The sequence below is a fragment of the Mobula hypostoma genome, chromosome 11 (assembly GCF_963921235.1).
Source record: "Mobula hypostoma chromosome 11, sMobHyp1.1, whole genome shotgun sequence".
Classification (NCBI taxonomy): domain Eukaryota; kingdom Metazoa; phylum Chordata; class Chondrichthyes; order Myliobatiformes; family Myliobatidae; genus Mobula; species Mobula hypostoma.
Window position 1 is genome coordinate 25,637,932 of NC_086107.1, and position 24,045 is coordinate 25,661,976.

At 41.9% G+C, this 24,045-nt stretch overlaps 1 protein-coding gene across 2 annotated transcripts in view; it reads right to left on the reverse strand.

The window, feature by feature from the left end:
• Positions 1 to 12,458: 12,458 nt before the first annotated feature.
• bbox1 (butyrobetaine (gamma), 2-oxoglutarate dioxygenase (gamma-butyrobetaine hydroxylase) 1) overlaps positions 12,459 to 24,045 on the reverse strand; it is a 185,237-nt gene continuing 173,650 nt past the window's right edge. For both annotated transcript variants that reach the window (XM_063061767.1, XM_063061766.1), the window contains exons 7-8: positions 15,719 to 15,885; positions 12,459 to 13,413 (exon numbers count right to left, since the gene is read on the reverse strand). In XM_063061767.1, coding sequence (XP_062917837.1) covers positions 13,253 to 13,413; positions 15,719 to 15,885 — 328 coding nt within the window. In that variant the 3' untranslated portion in view covers positions 12,459 to 13,252. The remainder of the gene's footprint in view (positions 13,414 to 15,718; positions 15,886 to 24,045) is intronic.

Here is a 24,045-nt window from a genome sequence, read left to right on the forward strand (position 1 = left end):
CAACTCAAGCCTCCCACGCAAACTACAATCACCTTCAGAGTGCCACAATGGACAGTGGTGCTTGTGATTTTTACAAACACTGTATCATTCTTAAGAGTATTTTGCTATCACTATGCCTCAGGAGACCAAAAGAAAAATGCACGTGATGGTAGTACATCTCAAAGAAGGAAAAAAATTACAGTACAATGAGAGTAGAAATGGCTCTGAAAGGGAAGGAAATGCCATCAAAATCTGGCGGTGTGAGATTTTAGTCAGTCAGTGGTTTGAACCATCATACATTTCTGAGCGTGCTAAAGGATAAGCTCCAATACAGGCTACTATCATTATGAAGCAGTGAATTTGACCACTGAGATGAAAAAATTGTTGGTAATTTAGCTTCAAGATCAAAGTTAATGCTGCATACCTCTTAGCCTGATAATTATTGAAATAAATGAGGGGTGACCTCAGTGAAATCTATCGAATGCTGATGAGCTTCAATAGAGTGGATGAGGAGAAGAATGTTTCCTATGGTGGGGGGTTCTAAGACTAGAGGACACAGTCCCAGAATTGAGGGGCATCCTTCTAGAACGGAGATGAGGAGGAACTTGTTTAGCCAGAGAGTGGTATATCTGTGGGATTCAGAGCCACAGGAGGCTGTGGAGGCCAGTCATTGGATATATTTAAGGCAAAGGCTGGTAGATTCCTAATTAGTCAAGGCAAGAAGGGATACAGGGAAAGGCAGAAGATTGGGGCTGAGAGGGAAAATGGATCAGCCATGATGAAATGCCAGAGCAGACTTGATGGGCCAAATGGCCTAATTCTGTTCCTATATTTTATGGTCTTAAAAGCCAAGGGTCTATTCAAAGATTTGGTAATGAAGGTGAATAATATGTTGCAAGTACAAGGAGGTTTAACTTACAGAAAGCAAGATCTAATTTGCATATATTCACCATACCTTAGTTAATGCATTTCCTGATATGTTGGTTCAGATAACAAGGTAGAGGGTTTCTTGTGCCAAACAAGTATTTGATGTGGATGAGGCTGTGCAAAACATGGCAGGTGTATGCCTGAATGTACTTGTATAGCAAAGTTACTCCATGACATCAATCATCAAAAGGGGCACTTAACCCATTGATGATGGAAATTTAATATGAAATTAAAAACATCCCAAGAGAAAGAATTTGTAGAATGTTTACGAGATGGCTTTTTAGAGTAGCTTGTGGTTGAGCCCAATAGGAAAAGGCAATGCTAGATTTGGTGGTGATATGAACCAAATTTGAATGGGTACCTTAAGGAAAAGGAAACCTTTAGGAGGCAGTGATCATAATATAACAGAATTCATCCTGCAGTTGCAGAAGGAGAATCTAAAATGAGATGTATCAGTATTACAGTGGAGTAAAGGGAACTCCAGAAGCATGAGAGGAACTGACCAAAGTTTATTGGAATGGGTCCTTAAATGCCAGCCCAGATAGAATGAAAAGGCAGGGTGTCAGTCAAAATGAGTGCCGATTTCATCGTTCTCCGTGATGGTCATCTCTATGACACTGAGGCTATGAAGACTGCCCCAGCTGCTGTGCTCTGTGCCTGCTGATAGGATGAATTGATAAGTGAGGCTTTGGGCCTACTCTGAGCTGCTCTGGGTTTTGGATCTGAGGATTCATTTTTGGTTCGGAATACTGCTGTTCACTTCAAATGTCTGCATGATATTTAAATTTATTTTTTCTTTCTCTTGCGCATCGTTGGTCTTTTATCCTTGATTTCTTTAAATTGGGTTCTCCTGGGTTTCTTGCATTGTGGCTACCCGTGAGCAAGCAAATCTCGAGGTTGCATAATTTATACATTCTTTGCTAATAAATGAATATTGATATTGGTGCAATTATGAAGAAGGCACAACAGCAGCTGTATTTCATTAGGAGTTTGAGGAGATTTGCGACGTCAAAGTTAAAAAAACTCAGTGTACATTTATTATTAAAGTAATCACCATACGCTACCCTGAAATTCATTTTCTTGCAGGCATTCACAGTAGAATGAGGAAATACAATGGAATCAATGAAAAACTACACACAAAGACTGACAGGCAACCAAAGACTCTAGCAAATTTCAAGAGATGTACCGTGGACAGCATTCTAACTGGATGCAGCACCGTCTGGTATCCAGGGCCCGCTGCACAGGATCGGAAAAAGCCACAGAGGGTTGTAAACCTAGCCAGCTCTATCATGAGCACTAGCCTCCTCACCATGGAGGATACCTTCAAAAGGTGATGCTTCAAAAAGTGGCATCTATCATTAAGGACAACCGCCACCCAGGACATGGCCTCTTCTCACTACTACCATCACCGAGCAGGTACAGACACCTGGACACTCAACACTTTAGGAGCAGCTTCTTTGCACCTACCATCAGATTTCTGAGTGGACAATGAATCCACGCAATCTACCTCACTATTTTTATCTTTTTGTTCTATTAATTGATTTTTTAAATAAATATTTCTTGCTGTAATTTATAGTATATTTTATGCATTTTTCTGTACTGCTGCAAAACAACACATTTCACAGCATATGTCAGTGACAATAAACCTGATTCTGGTTCTGAGTAATTCAGAGGGCATAGGATCTGCTCGTCCCAAAGAAGTATTCTAAAGGGAAGATGAACCAACTGAGCCTAACAAGGGAAGTCAAAGACAGCAAAAAAGCGAAAAAGAGGGCAGTTTAACAAAAAATAGCGGGAAACTGGAGGATTGGGAAGCTTCTAAAAATCAACAGAAGGGTACTAAAAAAGCAATAAAGAGAGAAAAGACGAAATATGATGTTAAGCTAGCCAATGATATAAAAGAGGACACCAAAAGGTTTTACAAATACAGAGAGAGTAAAAGAGAAGTGAAAGTGTGAGTCCTGTTGAAGGGTTTCAGCTTGAAATGTTGACTGTTTTCTCTTTTCCATAGATGCTGCCTGGCTTGCTGAGTTCCTCTTGCATTTTGTGTGTGTTAATTTGATTTCTAGCATCTTAAGATTTTCTCTTGAAAGTGGCTATCAGACCGCTGGAAAATGACACTAGAGAGGTAGTACTGGGGGAGAAAGAAATAGTGGACAAACTTGATAAGTATTTTGTGTCAGTTTTCACTGTGGAATACACCAGCAGTATGCCAGGAATTTGAGAGCATTAGGAGGTAGAATTGAGTGTAGTTACTATTACTAAGGAGAAGATGTTTGGGAAGCTGAAAGGTTTGAAGGTAGATATGCCGGATGGAGAGGTAGCTGAAGAGATTGTTCTGAAGAGGTAGCTGAAGAGATTGTTGGGGCATTAGTACTGATTTTCGGAGAATCACTATACTCAGGAATGGTTCCAGAGGACTGTAAAATTGCAAATGTCTCTTCTTTAAGAAGTGATGGAGGAAAAAAGGCAGGAAATTATAGGTCATTTGACCTTACTTCAATGGTTGGCCAGGTGCTAGAGTCCATTATTAAGGATAGGGTTTTGGGGTACTTGGAAGCACAATAAAATAGGCTGAAGTCAGCATAATTTCCTTAAGGGAAAATCTTGCCTGATAAGTCTGTTGGAATTCTTTGAGGAAATAACAGGTAGGATAGACAATAGAGGTGAAATGGTGGATATTGTTTACTTGGAATTTCAGAAGGTCTTTGACAAAATCCCACACATGTTACTGCTAAACAAGATAAGAGCCCATGGTATTATGTGATGGCATTTGGTTTGCCGACTGCAAAGGTTCTAATCTCAAATATCTAAACCTTATCAGATATAAACAGCCATGAATACTCTTGCTAAAGGGCGATCTTCAAAGACTTGTTTACTTCCCTGTTTATTCTCCGCAGCGAGTTTAGCTGCCAACACCCACTGTTTGAATGGTGGGTCCCCTCCCCCTTACCAAGGAAAGGATACTTCCTTCTAACAAAGTAGTTTTAAATATACCCTTACACTTCCTCCCTTACCACCATTCAGGGCCCCAGACAGTCCTTCCAGGTGAGGCGACACTTCACCTGTGAGTCGGCTGGGGTGATATACTGCGTCCGGTGCTCCTGATGTGGCCTTCTATAAATTGGCGAGACCCGACGCAGACTGGGAGATTGTTTTGCTGAACACCTACGCTCTGTCCGCCAGAAAAAGCAGGATCTCCCAGTGGCCACACAGTTTAATTCCACGTCCCATTCTCATTCTGATATGTCTATCCACGGCCTCCTCTACTGTAAAGATGAAGCCACACTCAGGTTGGAGGAACAACACCTTATATTCCGTCTGGGTAGCCTCCAACCTGATGGCATGAACATTGACTTCTCCAACTTCTGCTATTGCCCCACCACCACCTCGTACTCCATCCGTTATTTATTTATATACACACATTCTTTCTCTCGCTCTCCTTTTTCTCCCTTTGTCCCTCTGACTATACCCCTTGCCCATCCTCTGGGTTTTCCCCCACACCCCCCATTTTCCTTCTCCCTGGGCCTCCTGTCCCATGATCCTTTCATATCCCTTTTGCTAATCACCTGTCCAGCTCTTGGCTCCATCCCTCCTCCTCCTGTCTTCTCCTATCATTTTGGATCTCCCCCACCCCCCTCCCACTTTCAAATCTCTTACTAGCTCTTTCTTCAGTTAGTCCTGACGAAGGGTCTTGGCCCAAAACGTCTACTGTACCTCTTCCTAGAGATGTTGCCTGGCCTGCTGCATTCACCAGCAACTTTGATGTATGTTGCTTGAATTTCCAGCATCTGCAGAATTCCTCGTGTTGTAGTTTTAAATGCAGTTCATTTATTTACAGTGAAGCTCGATTGAATCCAAACATTCTTAAAACACATTTAAACCTCACAGAGGATTTGTATCTTAAACATTTATTTTCCAATTACAAATTGTTTATAAATCATAACACATTTTTTAAACTCAAAGGATTTCCAAAAACATAGGTCCAACTCCTATAAACTAAAAAAAATGTGGACGAGCAAATTGTCCATTGCAGAAACTGAAGCTAGAGAAATGTATTCTTTTTACCCCATCTTCATCTCTTGCTTCTCGATGTGAGAGCCTGAATTGCTCCCTACACTTGTATCTTTTTTCTACCACTTGGATGACTTCACACACATATGATATTTTCTCTGATGTCCTTTCAACACAAATGGTCTAAAAGCATTTTGGACACATAGTTCTTCAGCTATCTACCATTAATGCTGTAAAGTTGTGAAGCTAAATTCCTTGAGCACATAAAACCTTTCAACTTAAAAAATCATATTTATTGACATGCTAAATAATATTATCCATCTGTTCTGCAAGCTTCCTTCAACCAAGCAACTTAAGAGTCAGCTTGTCTGTTTGAAACAATCCGAATTAAACAACTGCATCTTAAGCAGTAATAAAGCAGGTGTAGTGAGTTAAACCTTACAAATCTCAGACAGGACATCTATTATCCTCAAAGCTTGTTTGTAAAGCTTGTTTTAACTTCAAGGTGATAAGTGCTTGCCATTTACATTTTAAGAACTGAAGACTGACATCATTTTACAACCAAAAGCCAAACAACCATTTGTGGAAGTTTACTTACTTCTGTTTGTGATCTTACAAGTGACAGGTGCTGTGTTTAGAAAGCAAGATTAGCAAACAACCAAGAGAAATAAAGGGCTCACTGGCCAAGAAGTGAATATCCATCATAGTTACAGGAAAGGTACTAGCATGGACAGAAGATTAACTGACTGGCAGGAGGCAAAGAATGGGAATAAAAGGAGGTCTTTCTTGGTTTGCTGCAAGTGATTAGTGATATTCTGCATGCATTGGGACTGCTTCTTTCCAAGTTAAATGTCAGTGATTTGTACGATGGAATTGATGGCTTTGTGGCCATATTTGCGGACAATACAAAGATAGCGGAGGGGCAAGGAGTGTTAAGGAAGCAAGGAGCCTGCAGAAGGACTACAGAATAAAAGACTGGGAAAAGAAGTGGCAGATGGAATACAGCGTAGGGAAGTGTATCATCGTACACTTTGGTAAACGGCATAAAGGCATTGACTATTTTGTAAATGAAGAGAAAATTCAGAAATCAGGGGTGCAAAGGGACTTCAAAACCCTTGTGCAGGATCCCCTAAACGTTAACGTGCAGGTTGAGTTAGTGGTAAGGAAGGCAAATGCAATGTTGGTATTCATTGTGAGAGGAATAGAATATAAAAGCAAGGATGTAATGCTGAGACTTTATAAGGCAATGGCCAGTCCACATTTAAGGTACTGTGAGCAGCTTTTACTATCTTATCTAAGAAAAGTTGTGCTGGTATTGCGGAGTCCAGAGGAGGTTCACAGAAATTGATGCCAGAAATGGGTACGTTTGATGGACCTGGGCCCGTACCCACTGAAGTATAGAAGAATGAGAATGGATCTCATTGAAACATGCCGAATACTGAATGGCCTAGATACAGCGGATGTGGAGAGGATGTTTCTAATAATGAGAGAGTCTAGGTAAGAGAGGGAACAGCCGCTCAAAATACAATGACATCCTTTTAGAACAGAGATAAGGAGTTTCTTTAGCTAGAGGGTGGTAAATCTGTGGAATTCATTGCCACAGATGGCTGCGAAGGACAAGTCAATAGGTATATTTAAAGTGGAGTATGTAAGGTTCTTGATTAGTAAGAGTATCAAAGGTTATGGACAGAAGCCAGGAGAATGGGGTTCGGAGGGATAATATATTAGCCAAGATTGAACGGTGGAACTGACTCAATAGGCTGAGTAGCCTAATTCTTCTCCACTGTCTTATGGTCCTAAGCCTTTGCTTGCCTATTGATTTCAGTATTCGGCATGTTTCAATGAGATCCATTCTCATTCTTCTATACTTCAGTGGGTACAGGCCCAGGTCCATCAAACGTACCCATTTCTGGGCTCTGAAAGGAATTTGGAAGGCATCTTTTCCAGTCATCTGGAAGTCAAACAAAATTGCTTGAGTGACATTGGTCCATTTTGAAGACTGGTTTATAATCCATTAAGTTTCTAAGGTGCAGAGCTACTTCGAAGAATTTGCCATTCAAATTTTCATTAATTCTAGATATTGCCCCTGCAACCTGCATTTCTGAAGGGATTTTCATTGTATACTTGCCATCAAACACAACAGTATTCTCCATCCAATGGGTCAAGATGTAAGTGCCTCTTTTAAAGAATACTATCTCTGAAAGACACTTCCTCAAACTATTAAAGTAACTAATGTTGCAGAAAGAAAGATGAAGAGAATTTTGGAAGTCATACAACATCTATAATGCAGTGAAGAATATTACAGATGGTTGGACTGAAGTAAAAAAAATAAATGTGAATGGTGTATGGAAGAAACCTGGCCTTTGTTCACGATTTCCAAGGTTTTTTCAAAGCAATAGAAGATGTGAGGGAATAAGTGGTGGCTCTTGGTAGTCAACTTCAGATTAAGATTAATGAGGATGATGTCACTGACTTGCTTGACTCCCAAGAAAAGCCCAGCAACGAACTTATGGAACTAGAAAACAGCTGTTAGAAGAGGAGAAATAACAAAACTGAAAGCCCAGAGCCGGAAAATAGATTATTACAGAAGGATCAGTGGCAAGATTTGCAGTTTTAAGGCTTGCCAATGATAGTAGAGCCAGGACTCTATCTGGACAAAGTACACAGAGGGTTGTGCAGGTGTCAACAAGAGTATTTGTGCTATAAAGAGATTTTGGTATGAAGGAAAAATGCATCAGTTCAATCTTCATTTGGTATGTTTTTTTTAAACTCTGGAAGGAAATTGGAACCACTTTTGCAGTATCTCGAGAACCAGCCACATCAATCTCAATCTGGTGGAGATATAGTAACATCAATCAAATGGATTTGTTTACACACTGCATGAACTTATTTTCAAAGTTATGGAAGGCAAGGGAAGGGCATATAAGGTACTAAATGTGAAGTTGGATAATTGGGAAGCTTTTAATATCCAACAAAAGGCAACTAAAAAAGCTATAAGAAAGGAAAAGATGAAATATGAGGGCAAACTAGCCAATAATATATAGCAAGATACTAAAAAGTATTTTTCAGTTATATAAAGAGTAAAAGGGAGGTAAAAGTTGTTATTGGATCATTGGAAAATGATGGTGGTGAGGTAGTAATGGGGGGACAAAGAAATGGCAGATCAACTTAAATGGGTACTTTACATCTGTCTTCACTGTGGACGACTTTAGCAGTGTGCCAGTCCTCTGTGAGTGTCAGGGAGCAGGAGTGAGTGCCATTGATATTCCAAAGGAAAAAGTGCTAGGCAAACAGAAAGTTCTTAAGGTGGATAAATCACCTGGACAAGATGGACTACATCCCAGAGTCCTGAGAGAGGTTGCTGAAGAAATAACTGACGCATTGGTCATGATCTTTCAAGAATCACTTGATTCTGGCATGATCCAAGAAGTCTGGAAGATTGCAAATGTCACTCCACTCTTTAAGAAGGGAGGGAGGCACAAGAAAGGAAATTATAGGCCAGTTAGCCTAGCCTCAGTTGGGAAAGTGTTGGAATTTATTATTAAGGATGAGGTTTTGAGGTACTTGGAGACGAATGATAAAATAAGCCAAAGTTGGCATTGTTTCTGTAAAGGGAAATCTAGTCTGACGAATCTGTTAGAGTTCTTTGTGGAACTAACAAGCAGGGTGGACAAAGGAGAGGTAGTGGATGTCATTTTCTTGGATTATGGCATTTGATAAGATGCCATAGATGAGGCTGCTTAACAAGATAAAACCCTGTGGCATTACAGGAAAGACACTGGCATGGATAGCAGAATGGCTGACAGGCAGGAGGTAGCGAGTGGGAATAAAAGGGGACTTTTCTGGTTGGCTGCCAGTGACTAGAGGTGTTCCTTGAGGGTCAGGATTGGGACTGATGATGATATGAAGATAGGTGGAGGGATGGGTAGTGCTGAGGAAGCAATGTGTTTGCAGCAGGACTTGGACACATTGAAAGAATGGGCAAAAAACTCTCCGTGGACAAGTGGCAGATGGAATACAGTGTTGGGAAATGTATGATAATGTGTTTTTGTAAAAAGGACAATAGTGTGGACTGCTATCTAATTGGGGAGAAGGTGCAAACATCAGGGGTGCAGAGTGACTTAGGAGTCTGCATGTAAGACTCCCAGAAGGTTAATTTACTGGTTGAGTCTGTGGTAAAGAAGGCAAGTGCAATATTGGCATTTATTTCAAGGGGAATAGAATATAAAAGTGAGGAGATAAGAGTGAGCCTTTATAAGACACTAGTCAGGCCGCACTTTAAGTATTGTCAACAGATTTGGGCCTCGTATCTCAGAAAGAATGTGTTGTCATCGGAAAGAGTCCAGAGGAGGTTCATGAGGATGATTCCGGGAATGAAGGGTTAACATATGAGGTGTGTTTGGTAGCTTTGGGCCTGTACTCACTGGAATTTTGAAGAATGCATGGGGATCTCACTGAAACCTACTGAAAATTGAAAGGAATAAATAGGGTGGATGTGGAGAGTACGTTTCCTGTGGTGGGGGTATCCAGAACTCGAGGGCACAGCCTCAAAATTGAGGTGTGACCTTTGAGCAGAGGCAAGGAGGAATTTTTTTAGCCAGAACGTAGTGAATTTATGGAATGTTCTGCCACCGACTGCGGTGGAGGTGAAATCTGTAGGTATATTTAAGGCGGATGTTGATCATTTCCTGATCGGTCAGGGCATCAAAGTATTTGGCAAGAAGGCAGAGTTATGGGATCTGGTATCAGTCATGATAAAATGGCAGAGCAGACTCGATGGGCTGAATGGCCTAATTCTGCTCTTATGTCTTATGGTCTTATGTCTGTAAAAGCAGAATTTGCTTGTAACCAGGGAACAGGGTGTATTGGGAGAAGACTAATTTGAATCTAATTTGGTCAAATGATGCCACTGAATGTACTTTTATTACTGATCATACAGCCAGGGAAAAGTGATCCCAGGATTTTAAAAAATCCCAGAGCCATGAGAAGGGCTAGAAGATTCTGAAGTGGAAACTGCCATTACTGAAAGTAGTATAGAAACTCCAATCACTGTCCCAGAGTGTGGTAATATTTGAGTTTTAAAAAGTTGGTGGCTGGTACAAACAAGCACAAAACCCCACTCAGCAATAAACAGTTCAATGCCATTGCTAATAAAGCACTATTTTCTACCCTTCCAACTGGATTTGCTGAAAACATTGTATACTGACAGTCTTTTCATAGCAACTATCATTACTAGAACACATCATTCCTGACTAATGGTACTTTGATCATTGCTGCTACTTGGACTGAACAAGAACAGTACTGATCTGATAGCTCAAAGATTTACTGCTCCGGGATTACTTTCCCTCACGCATTTGCCGTCTTGTCCCAGAGTGTTACCAATTTATTTATTCCACATTGTTCTGACTCAACAGAAAAGTGCTATCACTGAAAGCAAAAGTCTAATGCAACAGTAAAACAAGACGCTGGAAATCCAGAGTAACACACACAAAATACTGGAGGAACTCAGCAGGTCAGGCAGCACTTATGGAAAGGAATAAAGAATTGATGTTTTGAGCCGAGACCCGATGAAGGGTCTTGGCCCAAAACGTCAACAGTTGCTGTCTGACCTGCTGAGCTCCTCCAGTATTTTGCATGTGTTACTCTAATGTGATGGTGTATCTTTTACAGCAAGGTGAAAGAGTTGGTAGCTGTCAGCAGTAGTCTGTACAAATATGAAAATATAGGCCCCAATATAATGCCTTTGAAAATGTGAGTTGTTATCTTGAACACTTGCAGTCCGTCTCCTTCTGCCCCAAACAGATACATGCGAACACGAATACACACACACACATCCTCTTCGGTCTCAACATGAAACTGCATTATGTTTCTAAGTCAGGATATATGCAACTTTCTACAGCAGGAGATCGCACTCATTTTATGCCATGGACAAATACCATTAAGCAAGGGGTCCGTAGACCCCAGGTCAGGAACTGCAGTTAGAGGAATCTGTGAGTGTGGTGTTTCATTATGCCTATTGTCTCTGTCTGTGCTGGCAGAGGTCATGGGCTTGAGAGCTGTTGACTTGGTAGTTTTGGCAAGTAATGCATGTGCATTTTGTGGATGATCCACATTACAGCTGCATTGTGCCAGGGAAGGAAATGAACATTTAAGGCAATGCGCAAGGTATTAATCAAGCTGAACACTTTCCCTTGTATGGTGTGGTTGAAATGACACTTATCCAAGCATCTGCAGATGATTCACATGATTGAGCCTTGCAGATGGTAGTAAGGCTTTGGCAAATTACGAAGTGGAGGATATGCAAACCATTATTTGCTCTTGTAGCCACGGTATTTGTTTAACTACCTGGCTAAGTATTGGGTTAAAACAGGGGTTCCCAACTTTGTTTATGCTATGGCCTCCTGTCATTAACTGAGGGGCCCATGGACCCCCAAGTAGGAAACCCCTGGGTTAAAAACACTTAGATTCTCTTGCAGTTATGATTATAATGCCATTGTGTATAATGGGAGGTAGTTAGTCTCTGTTGGAAATGGTAATAATCGTACCAAGAATACTGAAGAGATTTACCAGGATGCTGCCTGGTTTAGAGAGTATGCATTATGATCAGAGATTAAGGGAGCTAGGGCTTTACTCTTTGGAGAGAAGGAGGATGAGAGGAGACATGATAGAAGTATACAAGATATTAAGAGGAATAGATAGAGTGGATAGCCAGCGCCTCTTCCCCAGGGCACTACTGCTTAATACAAGGGGGCATGGCTTTAAGGTAAGGGGTGGGAAGTTCAAGGAGGATATTAGGGGAAGGTTTTTTACTCAGAGTAAATACACTGCCTGAGTCAGTGGTGGAGGCAGATACACTAGTGAAATTTAAGAGACCACTAGACAGGTATATGGAGAAATTTAAGATGGGGGGGGTTATATGGGAGCCAGGGTTTGAGGGTCGGCACAACATTACAGGCCCTTCGGCCCACAATGTGCTGTACTATTCTATGTTAAGCTATAAATTCGACTTCTATGGTGGGTTTGGAATAGAACTGTTTTTCAAGAGGATTGTACTGCATATTGTTATTTGCTATAAGTGATTTGCTTTGCTAATTTTAATCGACACAGTGTCTTGACATTTCTTCAGACTAAATTGTTGAATTTTTATGATCTTTTTTACATTTATAGAGTATTACCACAATGCAAACAATATTTTCAAAGCTAATAGATATATTTTAATTTATATTGCTCTTTCATTACATAATGTCCTAAATCACTTCCCCAATGAAACCCTCTATATTTAAACAAATTACTAAAATGCATAGTAGGGGAATTAAAGGTTATGGGGAAAAGGCAGGTAGGTGGAGATGAGTCCATGGCCAGATCAGCCATGATCTTATGGAATGGTGGGGCAGGCTCGACAGGCCAGATGGCCCACTCCTGCTCCTATTTCTTATGTTCTTATGTTATTATGTTAATGCTCTCATTTCTTGAAGCAAGTTATTGTGAAGTACTTTGACCATATTGTTTGTAATATGAAATTTTAAAGAAATTATCAGTGATACACAGAAATAATAATGATAATGACTTTATTTATACAGCACCTTTCATACATTAGGATGCAGGCTCAAATAATTTTACATAGATTGTAAAGGCAAATCAATATAGTCATAAAAATAAGAGAAAATGAAAAAATCACGAAGTAAAGACAACCATTAGGGAGGGAACGTCGACTCAGACCATGGGAGGCCTGCATCGGGCATTTTCATGCCTTACAACATGCAGATTGGAAGTCTGTGTGGGGCACCACTCCTTGCACAGACACTAGAGCAATGTGTGGTTAAGTGCCTTGCTCAAGGACACAAACATGCTGCCACAGCTGAGGCTCGAACTATCGACCTTCAGACCACTAGACGAATGCCTTAACCACTTGCTTAATATACCAAATTATATAAATGTAATCAACATCAATAGGTATTAAGTAATCCAATAAGTATACCAAATTAAAAAGTAGGTTTTTAGAGGTGTTTTGAAATATTCCACAGTACAAGCCTGGCATATCTCAGTCGGTAGAGTATTCCAGATTTTTGGTGCATAAGAGCAAAAGGCCACATCACCAGTTCTTATAGGTTTGGCTCCAGAAACACTAAGCAAACCAGTATTCGTGGATCTAAAATTATGACTAGGGATGTAGAGGAAAGACACTCCAATCTATATGGAGGAGCTAGATTATTCAGAGCCTTACATACAACTAAGAGCATTTAAAAATTGATCCTAATGGACAGAGGCAGCCAGTGTAATAATTTATGAACTGATCAATAGGCAGACTACTAAAATCTTCATTTTTAAGTATTTATATGTTACCATACAGTGCCTGCTTCAGGCAACGGAGCCGTGATAGAACTTCATCCCAATCCAGGTATGCTCCTTCCAGATGGCGATAATGACCATCAGTAGAGTGATAACTTCGTCGGCCATGCAGTATTCTCCAGTTATCAAAGGTTAGAATATCCCCTGGAATTAAATAAAACCAAATATTTTTTAACGTATTTTCATTAAGTACGATTCCATATATCAGATTCTGCCCCTCATCTATTCAAATTGTGTAAATGAACATTCCTTTCATGTCCACGCACGGTATCTTGATTGTCCTTTGTAGAAGTGCTTGACAAAAACAAAAAAGAAATAAATGTTGTGGGAGAGAATAAAGCTAATAGCAATACTATTTTGTTAATGCTTTAGGATTAAATAGTTTTAGACAGAGGGGAAGTGGCCGGAGTATTGTATTTTTAAAAAAAAAACTATGATGAAAGGGTAACAGAAACGGTTGTGCTATTTCAGTTAAGGTACAAAGTAGGAATTATGAAAAGTAAATGATAGTATAGTTTCCATTAATTCAAAGCATCCAAGGTATAAGTGACGTAACATAAAATGAGAAGCAGCAGGATGTTAATAAATATGAGAGTATCAACAACATGGATATAAAATGTAAATGCAATCTTAGCATTCATTTTGAGAGGACTAGAATATAAAAGCAAGGATGTAATACTGAGGCTTTATTGGTCAGACTGCACTTAGAGTATTGTGAGCAATTTTGGGCCTCTTGTCTAAGAAAGGATGTGCTGGCATTGGAGAGGGCCTACAGAAGGTTCAGAAGAATGATCCTGGGAATGGAAGGGTTAATGTATGACAAGCATTTGATGGCTTTGGGGCTGTACTCACTGCAGTTTAGAAGAATGAGTGGGGGGAATCTCATTGAAACCTACCGAATATTGAAAGGCCAAGAAAGTGAATGTGGAGAAGCAGTTTCCTATAATGGGGGAGTCTAGGACCAGAGGGCACAGCATCAGAGCAGAAGGACATCCCTTTAGAACAGAGATGAGAAGGAATTTCTTTAGCCAGAGGGTGGGTAAATTTGTAGAATTCATTGCCACAGATGGCTGTGCTGGGCACATCATTGTGTGTACTTAAAGTGGAGGTTGACAGGTTCTTGATTAGTAAAGGCGTTAAATGTTACGGGGAGAAGGCAGAGAATGGGGTTGACAGCGATAATGAATGAACCATGATAGAATGGCAGAGCAGAGTTAATAGGTTGAATACCCTAATTTTCCTCCTATGTCTTGTGGTCTTGGGGTGTATGGGGTGTCCCAGGGGGGTGGGTGTGCCACCTCTGGTGAAGGGGGCTAGTCATGGTTATTCCAGGGCAGCTCACTCACCTTTGGTGCCTACCAGTCTCAGCTCTCACCTGTGGCTCCAACTAGCTGTTTGCATGTGACAGCAGCCACACCCCGATACACTGCTTTGACAGGCAGGCTAGACCAGTTGAGGGTAAGCCAGCAGCCTCATACCCCGGCGAGATTGGGACATGCCTGTCCCAGCATGCAAAGCCAGCTCTGGCAAACTGGGCGGACGGGATCTACAGTGGGATCCAATGTCTAGGAAGGTGATATTGCAACACCCATTGGAGAGTGAAGGGCATGACAAGGCACAGAACATGTCATGATCATTCACTACAACTACGGAAGACTCCAGTTTGTCGCTTGTTTGTACCACTGAACCTGGACTTCTGAAGTTGAGAATGTTTAAATGCCCCAATGCATTGGTTTTTCCACTTCCTGCACAGATTTCCTGTCATCAGCAGACAAGATGGGCAACCATGACTTATGGTGTTAAAATAAAACAGTTACAAGAAACTAAGTAGAAGAGGTTCAAACACACAATATTTTGAAAGAGTGAAATATGTTTTCTAAAACTTGCTCCACACACCTGCGCCAAAGATGGCTTGTGCCATTCAGGGCTGGATAATTACAGTATACCTAAGGAGAGTGTGACCGAGCTAGGTGCTTATTTAAAAAAAAAAAATCATTGTGAATAATGTTCATATTATGAGAGACCTCAATAAAGATAAAGAGAAGGGACCTATTCCTCTAGCAGAGAAGTCAGCAAGTGAAGAGGAACTGATTCAAGTTTAGTTGTCGAAGGTTTAGGGGAATTTTGAGAAAAAGCTATTTCAGTCAATAACTGATTCAAAACTTCACTGGCTGAAATAGAGACAAAAATGCCCTGTTTTATAAAAGTACTCATCTAAGTTTTTGTACAGCCATATCTACCAGAACTCTGAACAAAGCAGTGTAAGCATACTGTAAGTTACACAAATCAATGAAATTTATTTCTCTTTTTTGTCAGGTTTCCAAGCAAATGGGGAGACCCTGTGTTTGAAGACTTGCTGCAAGATTTAAAAAAGTGGATTGTTAAAGATAAGTGCATTTTGGAATTTACAGTACAAGGCTTTTCTGATACCATCAGTAGTGTTACTTACCTGGCTCCATTTTGAAGGTGACCAAGTTTTCTGGCTTGTACATGAGACGTACATAGTTCTTGAGAGCAGCGAGGAATGACTGTACCTGCTCTGCAGGCAAATTGAGGACTGAGTCCCGTGTAGCATTGTTAAAATTAATCTGAGCAACATTTCCATCATGGTCCAAGCTGCATAGAAGGAGAACGACTTCTTAAAAATTGTATTAGAATGTCTTTAAATAAAATAATTTTTGCTTTAGCTGCTCAAAAAAAACTTCCAAAAGGATCACAACGTTGTTGTGGTATGGAGCCTTGCACGCCTCAGTGACCCAGAGTGCTATGCTGGCTAGAGTCAGGGCTTTATTCTTTGACTCTTGGTAGGGTCACCCATTGCAAACAGATCAAAGGGTAGAGACCAGACTAAGAGTGGTCCACAGCGCTCTTCCAGGTTTGGGGCTTCAGCTCAGGGCTAACAACCCTGACTAATCAAACGATACCGTTACAGAAACAACAATGTGTGCAATGGTGTACATGGCCAAGTTCAGACACAGATGGAGGACCTTCGCCAGCAGGCATAATGGGCAGTAAGTAAGTAAGTCTGTAAAATAAAACCTTGGCGTCCATTGGAATTATTAGAAGTAAACTATGGTATTATTTTGTCCAATTGTACATATTTATGATCAAATATAATTTGGAGACACAACTATATTTGTCATGACAAATTTAACATCAGTGTATACCGATAATTGCATGATGATACATGAAACCTAAGACTGAATATTTAAAAGATGCTTTAATCTTGATGAGGCGGCAAATATATTTCTCAACAAATAGCTTTCAAATATTTTGCCGGGCCACTAAATTCCATCCTTTTTGTCTCAGGAATGAAATTCTACTGTCAATCTCCTTTCATCTGCTTTTCCCCTATTTTAATCTCCAAGGCCACATCTGCCTTCAATAGGCTTTTATTATTTTTAAGACTCTCTCTGTTCTTGTAATCTTCACCAACTTTGTTGCGATTTGTTGCTGCACAAAACACCTTTCACCTGTTATTGCTTCCTCAAGTCAGAGTAAGAAAGTGGGGGGAGAGGAGGAAGAAATACAAGTAGTAGTTGATAGGGTGATGGGTGAAACTGGGAAGGGCTGGAGAAGTGGAAATCTGATAGGAGAGGCCAGAGGCCATGGAAGAAAGACAAGGCGGAAGAACACCAAAGGGAGGTGATAGGCACGTAAGGAGATAAGGTGAGAAATGGAGATAAGGTGAGAAATGGAAATGGGAGTGAGGAATGGTGGTGGTGGTGGGTGGGCACTGCAAGTTCCTCTCCTATCAGATTCCCTCTTCTCCAGCCCTTTATCTCTTTCACCAATTGATTTCCCTGCTCTTTAATTCACCCCTTCCCCTCTCCCAGTTTCACCTATCACCTACTACCTTATATTTCTTCCTCACCTCCCCCCACCTTCTTACTGTGACTTCTCATCCTTTTCCTCCAGTCCTGATAAAGGGTCTCGGCCCAAAATCTTGACTGTTTACTCTTTTCCATGTTGCCTGGCCTGCTGAGTTCCTCCAGCATTTTGTGTGTGTTGCTTGGATTTCGAGCATCAGCAGACTTTCTTTTGTTTGTGACTGAAAAATAATATTCCTGTTATTATTGATAACTCTGGGCCTATACTCGTTGGAGTTTGGAATAATAGAGGGGAAACTCATTTAAGTCCATTGAATATTGAAAGGCCTGGATAAAGTGGACATGGAGAAGATGTTTCCTATATTGGGCTATCTAGAACCAGAGGGCATATTTTCAGAATACAAGGACATCCCTTTAGAGTAGAGATGAGGAGGAATTTGTTTAAACTGAAGGTGGTGAATCTGTGGAATTCATTGCCACAGAGCTACGAGGCCAATTCATTGGATATATTTAAAATGGAGCTTGATAGCTTCTTGATTACTAAAGGCATCAAATGTTACAAGAAGGAGGCAGCTGAATGGGGTTGAGAGGGATAAAAATCAGCTATGACGGAGTGTAGGAGCAGAATGGATGGGCCAAATGGCCTGATTCTGTTCCAATGTCTTATTATCCTTGGAGTTTAATTCCAATAGTCTTGTATCATGGTGTACTTCTCAAAATAACACACAAATGCTGGAGGAACGCAGCAGATCAGGCAGCATTTATGGAAAGGAATAAAGTGTTGTCATTTCAGGCCAAGACCTTTCATCAGGTCTCATCCCAAAACGTTGATTCTTTATCCTTTTGTATGTGTGCTGCCTGACCTGAGAGGTCCTCAGTCATTTTGTGTGGGTTGCTCAAGGTTGTCAGCTCTTGTATCTCTGATATGAAGTGTGCCAGACCTCTCAGTAGGTTATGGGGCCAAACTGGACATTGAACACGTTTGATGAGTTACAGGTACAATGACAATAAACTCAACTTGGTTTGATGTGCGGGAATTTGGGTTGGACTGACCAGTACCTTCCCTGCTTTTGTGTTACTAGTATGTATGTCCGGGTGCCTGAGAAGCTGTCATTCTTCAGTTAGGTCCAGTCCAATGATATAAAACCAGGTACCATTTTCTGACAGCATAAAGCAAACAGCTTGAAAGCTGGTCAGCAGGGGGGAAAATACACCTGAGACATGTTGTGGGTAGTCATTAAGATGTGGGGCCTGTTATGAATATTGTATGTGTTCACTTGGATAGTCAATTAACACTGAATCAGTGCAGATGTTCTGCGAAAATCCTGGATCTTTACAAAATGTTATTTGAAAACAAAAATTAGGGCAGGAATGTGCAGATCACTCGGGGGGAAAAAAGAAAACTTGATCCAGGGATACGACTATTGACTTGGCAACAGCATTAACAAATGCATGTCTAACAAAAATAGTGTTGCTATGGTAACAGGAGCACAAAATGCATTTTGAAGGCAGCAAAAGCTTTTCACTTAATGGGATGTGCACCTGAGTTTGACAGCCCCTGTGCACATTTACAGCTGGGAGTGACGGTTCAACTATTTAACAGTCCAATGTAAGTTACATATTAATCAAAATTACAAAGAGCACCAAACAGTATCTGAGTAATTCTACTTCTTGTTTGGGATGTCACGTAGCATGACCCCAGATCGAGAGGTGTTGCACTTAAAACTCACTTGCCTTTGTCCATAGAGGGGGCATGTACCCAGGGGGAGTGCATGCCTTGGTGAATGATTTGATGATGTGTTGCAGTTCTGCGTATGCATAAATAGAAGTGTTCCTTGCATAATTGCAGAGGTTTTGGTGACTTTGTTTCAGGAGTGTAGGCGATGGAATGTTGAACAGTTTCCCATCAGTTCGGAAGATTAGCCCCAGTCCCTGTAGAAAATTTGTTGGAAAAATGCAGAAAGGAAATTTAGGAATTACTGGGACAAAGATGCAGCCTTGTTTAACACTAGTCTTCAGTGAGGTTGGTTCTATTGGAGACTTGCTCTGGCTTGCATTCGTAGAGGTATTTAAGTCTTCTCTGGTCAACCAAATTTTAGGAGATGTTGTATTGTCACTACAAGGTGACTGAGTCCAAGTGTAGCTTTCCTTTTGTAAATGTTGCACAGTGAAGATCATATTCACTGTTTCTCTTTGTAGATGGAATCAACACTGAGACAGACGGGAGCTACTCTTTGGATGAGTGCTCAGATTGTAGAGGAAGACCCTGGCAGTGGATCCCTGTGGTAGAAGGTAGTGAACCTTCTCTGCGGCTACTATTGTCATACTGACACCCCATACAGGGGTGCCTGGGGTGTCAGGGAGGGGTAGCACTTCTGGTGGGGGAACATGTCACATCCTTTTCAAGGCGGTTAGTCCACCTTTGGTCCCCACCTGGCACTCAGCTCTCACCTGTGGCTCCCCATAGCTGTTTGCATGCGACAGCAGCCACACCCCAGGGCAGCGGCTTCGACAAGCCGGCTAAACCAGGTGAGGGTGGCCGATGGGTCTCAAACCCTTGTTGAGCTAGGGAGATGTCTATCCCAGCATGTGAAGACAGATTCCAGTAGATTGAGTGGACGAGACCAATGGAAGGTCCAACGGTCAAGAAGGCGGTCTCTGCAAGCGTCGTGGAACATATACAGCAGGACAAGACACAGAAGACATCCTGGTCATCCACTGAGCCTAGTCCTATTTCCAGCTGTCTCAACTCTGTCTTGCCACTGGATCCAGCTGGGAATTGGGAGGAGAGAGAGGCTGACGCTGCGCAACTCTCCCTCACTTAAATCCAAATCACGCGCTAGTCTCGACATCATCATAATGGTGTCAAGGTCCTCATCGACATTGACGATGGACGAACACAGCATCTCTAAGAACCCCTCTCACCAAATGTGGTCAATGAGACTGTGGATTCCTGACTTGTTGCTACTGAGTTTTGGGAATTCAGGGCATTACCATCTGCTCCTTTGTTATTTTTGAGTTTAGGCAGGGCATTCTTGACAACTTGTTGATCAAGCTGGTAGTGGGACTGGCTTGAGTATTTGTTGTGGATGCAATCCAGAGCAACAGTTGAGAAGCCTTTTGAAGTATTCTTTCCAGTGGCTATTGACTGCCCCTGATGAGTTCATATCTTTTGTCTCCTTTTGGAAATGTATTTTCCAAGATAGGAGCACAAGTCTTCCTTGGTCTCATCAGAAATTTCATGGTTGCAGCTGTGTACTCATGACATTATTGTGTGCGGCCACTCTGTTAGAGTGAGGTGCAGAGTTACTAAGTTGTCTGTTAATTCTTTAGGGGCAGTTGATAAGTTGCTGGATAAGTTCATTTATCTTTGTCACTACTTAATTTCCCTTCAATATTCTTGTTGAACTTGACCATGTCCCTTACTCTTTGTGACCCAATGTACATAACTTCAGACTTGGTACTTTGAGGCATTTTTGGCTCCTTGGTAATAAGGTCAGAGCATTAACCTTTTGTACCGTGAAAGGGCATGGGTTTTAACTGTATAAGTACAAGGCACAATAAAATGGTAGCAACCAGGCCAGACGTGAAATAAACTTTTCAAAGCACTACTATGTAATCAACATTATTTATCCTAACATTCTCTCCAATAAGTGGCAATGAGATTGGTGATATTTGTAATAATACAGTTTATCAGTAGATGGCAGCACCTCTGAATCCTTGAAGTTCCACAATAGTTGATGATGGATATTGTTACCAAGCAACTATGGAGAAGTTGTTTAATACAGAATATTATGTGAGGAATACACAATAAATAATCTGCAGAGCTCACTCTTCAAGCCAATGAGATGCTTCCCTATAGACTGGCACTAAACTTTCAGCATGGCAGTTCAGGCTGGGTAGACAGGTGGATCTACCACTCTAATTGTGGGGAAGTTAGTTCTGTTGCGATATTTTGGCTGGTTAAACTCCAGTAGCACCCACAGACACTTTTGAGGGCCGTGGACTTATGGAATTCGTTGCCACATACAGCTGTGGAGGCCCAAGCATTGAGGCTTTTTAAGGAGGAGATTAATAGGTATCTAATTAGTCAGGATATCAAGGGATATGGGGAAAAGCCGGAAATTGTAACTAGATGGTAGAGTAGTTTAGCTCATGGTGGAGTGGCGGAGCAGACTCGATGGGCCGAATGGCCTACTTCTGCTCAACCACGAGGAAATCTGCAGATGCTGGAATTTTAAGCGACACCCATAAAGGTTGCTGGTGAATGCATCAGACACCTGGTTATAGTAATCCAATTTCCTATTTTATTCTCCCTACCTTCCCATCAAATTCCCTGAGACCTACCAGTCACCAACAAGTCGGGGAGAAATAAACCATTCTGTTCGCTTTTCAGAGGAAACCTAGCACCCTGAGGAAACCCTGGATTGGGCCAGAGTCCCTGTAGTGGGCAGGTAGTAACCTTACTTCCTGGCACCATACCATTTTGTCTGGATTTCTGGCACCTGCCCAGTATTTTGGATTGTAAAATTACCTGTCATCACCACAGCTTTCAGTGTAGTCTGGTGCAGATTTTGTCAGTATCTTGACGTACAAACTCTCTAAGATGACAATGATTTCATTATGGTCCAATTAGTGGAATATAAAGCACCAAATGATAATCCACATTTTAACTACAGGTTTTTTTTTGTTTGATAGCAATTTGAATATAAACCAAATAGCTAATAAACATTAGTAATTGCATCTTATGAAATTAAGGTATCAGTAGTTGGTTACAAGGCAGTACAATCAGACTACATCCCACAAATGTGGGTGTCGGATGTGGGAGGCCCTGGAGTCTCCAAGCCTCCCGGACGTCTACATCTGCGCCAAGTGCATCGAGATGCAGCTCCTAAGGGACCGCGTTACGGAACTGGAGCTGCAGCTCGATGACCTTCGTCTGGTCAGGGAGAGCGAGGAGGTGATAGAGAGGAGTGGAAGGCAGGTGGTCACGCCGGGGCCACGGGAGGCAGACAAGTGGGTCACGGTTAGGAGGGGGAAGGGGAAAAGGCAGGTGATGGGGAGTACCCCGGCGGCTGTGCCCCTTAACAACAGGTACTCCTGTTTGAGTACTGTTGGGGGGGACAGCTTACCCGGGGGAAGCGACAGTGGCCCTGCCTCCGGCACAGAGTCTGGCCCTGTAGCTCAGAAGGGTAGGACAAGGAAGAGGAGGGCAGTTGTGATAGGGGACTCGATAGTAAGGGGGTCAGATAGGCGATTCTGTGGACGCAGTCCAGAGACTCGGATGGTAGTTTGCCTCCCTGGTGCCAGGGTCCGGGATATTTCTGATCGTGTCCAAGATATCCTGAAGTGGGAGGGTGAAGAGCCAGAGGTCCTGGTACATATAGGTACCAATGACATAGGTAGGAAAAGGGATGAGGTCCTGAAAGAAGAATATAGGGAGCTAGGAAGGGAGTTGAGAAAAAAGACCGCAAAGGTAGTAATCTCGGGATTACTGCCTGTGCCACGCGACAGTGAGAGTAGGAATGCGATGAGGTGGAGGATAAATGCGTGGCTGAGGGATTGGAGCAGGGGGCAGGGATTCAAGTTTTTGGATCATTGGGACCTCTTTTGGCGCAGGTGTGACCTGTACAAAAAGGACGGGTTACACTTAAATCCTAGGGGGACCAATATCCTGGCAGGGAGATTAGCGGGGGCTACTGAGGTGACTTTAAACTAGAATGGTTGGGGGGTGGGAATCAAATTAAAGCGGCTAGGTGTGAGGAGGTTAGTTCACAACAGAGGGATGGGAACCAGTGCAGAGAGACAGAGGGGTGTAAAGTGAGAGTAGAAGCAAAAAGTACAAAGGGGAAAAGTAAAAGTGGCAGGCCGACAAATCCAGGGCAAGCATTAAAAAGGGCTAAGAGAGTTGTAAAAGAGCGCCTGAAGGCTTTATGTGTCAATGCAAGGAGCATTCGTAATAAGGTGGATGAATTGAAAGTGCAGATTGTTATTAATGATTATGATATAGTTGGGATCACAGAGACATGGCTCCAGGGTGACCAGGGATGGGAGCTCAACGTTCAGGGATATTCAATATTCAGGAGGGATAGACATGAAGGAAGGGGAGGTGGGGTGGCGTTGCTGGTTAAAAAAGAGATTAACGCAATAGAAAGGAAGGACATAAGCCGGGAAGATGTGGAATCGATATGGGTAGAGCTGCGTAACACTAAGGGGCAGAAGACGCTGGTGGGAGTTGTGTACAGGCCACCTAACAGTAGTAGTGAGGTCGGAGATGGTATTAAACAGGAAATTAGAAATGTGTGCAATTAAGGAACAGCAGTTATAATGGGTGACTTCAATCTACATGTAGACTGGGTGAACCAAATTGGTAAAGGTGCTGAGGAAGAGGATTTCTTGGAATGTATGCGGGATGGTTTTTTGAACCAACATGTCGAGGAACCGACTAGAGAGCAGGCTATTCTGGACTGGGTTTTGAGCAATGAGGAAGGGTTAATTAGCGATCTTGTCGTGAGAGGCCCCTTGGGTAAGAGTGACCATAATATGGTGGAATTCTTCATTAACATGGAGAGTGACGTAGTTAATTCAGAAACAAAGGTTCTGAACTTAAAGAGGGGTAACTTTGAAGGTATGAGACGTGAATTAGCTAAGATAGACTGGCAAATGACACTTCAAGGATTGACGGTGGATATGCAATGGCAGGCATTTAAAGGTTGCATGGATGAACTACAACAATTGTTCATCCCAGTTTGGCAAAAGAATAAATCAAGGAAGGTAGTGCACCCGTGGCTGACAAGAGAAATTAGGGATAGTATCAATTCCAAAGAAGTAGCATACAAATTAGCCAGAGAAAGTGGCTCACCTGAGGACTGGGAGAAATTCAGAGTTCAGCAGAGGAGGACAAAGGGCTTAATTAGGAAGGGGAAAAAAGATTATGAGAGAAAAC